The sequence below is a fragment of the Guillardia theta genome (genome assembly GCF_000315625.1).
Source record: "Guillardia theta CCMP2712 unplaced genomic scaffold GUITHscaffold_121, whole genome shotgun sequence".
In the NCBI taxonomy this organism is placed as follows: Eukaryota; class Cryptophyceae; order Pyrenomonadales; family Geminigeraceae; genus Guillardia; species Guillardia theta.
Window position 1 is genome coordinate 171,751 of NW_005434553.1, and position 1,512 is coordinate 173,262.

Sequence of the window (1,512 nt, forward strand, 5' to 3'; positions counted from 1 at the left end):
CTGAGGCCGGGAGCAGAGGCGGGGCTGCTGTCACTAGGGGATGGGTTGGGTCGGTCGGGGTGGCCGCGAGGAGACGGGGAGGTAGGAGAGCAGGGGTTGAGCAGCGAGGCAGCGGAGAGGTTGCTGAGGCGAGGGATGGAAGCGATTGCAGCGGGGAGGGAGCAAGAGACGACGCTGAGGGCAGAGATGGCTGGGGGAGATCAGCCGGGAAGGATACAGGTGAGGGTGAGGGAGCTGAGGGAGAGAGCGGAAGGAGGGGGAGGATGACAGGGAGGCGGCAAGAAGGGAAGGGAGGACGGTGCGGTAGTCGAAGCTAAGATTCTGACATGTTCTGGCAGAACGATTTTCAGTCTATCGACCCGGGGTTGATCCACGGAGATCAGCAAGAATCAGGTCTCTTCTTTGAACTGAATGCTCCTGATTAGCAGATTTCATCAGCTCCAAACTTGTTTTATGTGTATTACATTGTATGTGAAGTGATTCTGTAAATCAATTTTTATTAAACCATTTCGTCAATCGCGTTTGATGATTGTTTCTCCTCATGTAATCTGGAGTGCAACTAGCCTGACTCGGTTGAAACTTTTCAACTTCATAACAAGGCTCCTGGTCAAAGATTCAAAATTCAGGAGAGGAACTTTGAGAATTGAGGCAAGCTTGGCCAGGTTGAAAGGTCCACATCAAATGAATCATCCCCGTTGTCCTTGAATTGAGACATTTCATTTTGTTTCAGCATTGAAGCTTCATCGGCCAAATTATCCAACACGCCCTGCTAAGACATTGTTACCGACGAACATCTCAGTATTTCATGTATTCCTGCTGCTTTCCCTCCCAACCCCCCCCACCAATCACACCTTCTTGCCGCCTCCCTGTCATCCTCCCCCTCCTTCCGCTCTCTCCCTCAGCTCCCTCACCCTCACCTGTATCCTTCCCGGCTGATCTCCCCCAGCCATCTCTGCCCTCAGCGTCGTCTCTTGCTCCCTCCCCGCTGCAATCGCTTCCATCCCTCGCCTCAGCAACCTCTCCGCTGCCTCGCTGCTCAACCCCTGCTCTCCTACCTCCCCGTCTCCTCGCGGCCACCCCGACCGACCGACCATCCCCAGTGACAGCAGCCCCGCCTCTGCTCCCGGCCTCAGCTCCTCCTGCCATCGCTGTCCCTCTCGCTCTCCTCGCCAGCTCGCCATCATCTCTCCTCGCCCTCCCCCTGCGAGCGTCGCCCTGGACAAGATTCCTCCGCCCACCCCCCACCCCGCGACGCTCTGACCGCTCGTCAGCTCCAGGCCTCTCGTCTGCTCCTTCCTGTACCATCCCGCTGCTCCTCCTGCACGTACAGCCTCCTGCATCACCAGACTCCCCACCACCCCTGGCATCCCGTAGCCTCTCTCCATCAAGCTCCTCCCGCCCCACCCCCTTGCCGTCGGCTCCACTCCCGCCACCAACCCCACCAGCAGCTCCGGCGGCGCTGGCAGCTCGCCTGCCTGCCCCGCTGCCGTCTCTCCGGTCGTCAGCCCAACC

General features: G+C 58.5%; 1 protein-coding gene across 1 annotated transcript in view; it reads right to left on the minus strand.

Annotated features, from left to right (window-relative positions):
- Positions 1–622: 622 nt before the first annotated feature.
- GUITHDRAFT_146298 (hypothetical protein) overlaps positions 623–1,512 on the minus strand; it is a gene marked incomplete at both ends in the record, with an annotated part of 1,559 nt that continues 669 nt past the window's right edge. Inside the window, 2 exons of the mRNA XM_005822666.1 lie at positions 623–766; positions 918–1,475. Coding sequence (XP_005822723.1) covers positions 623–766; positions 918–1,475 — 702 coding nt within the window. The remainder of the gene's footprint in view (positions 767–917; positions 1,476–1,512) is intronic.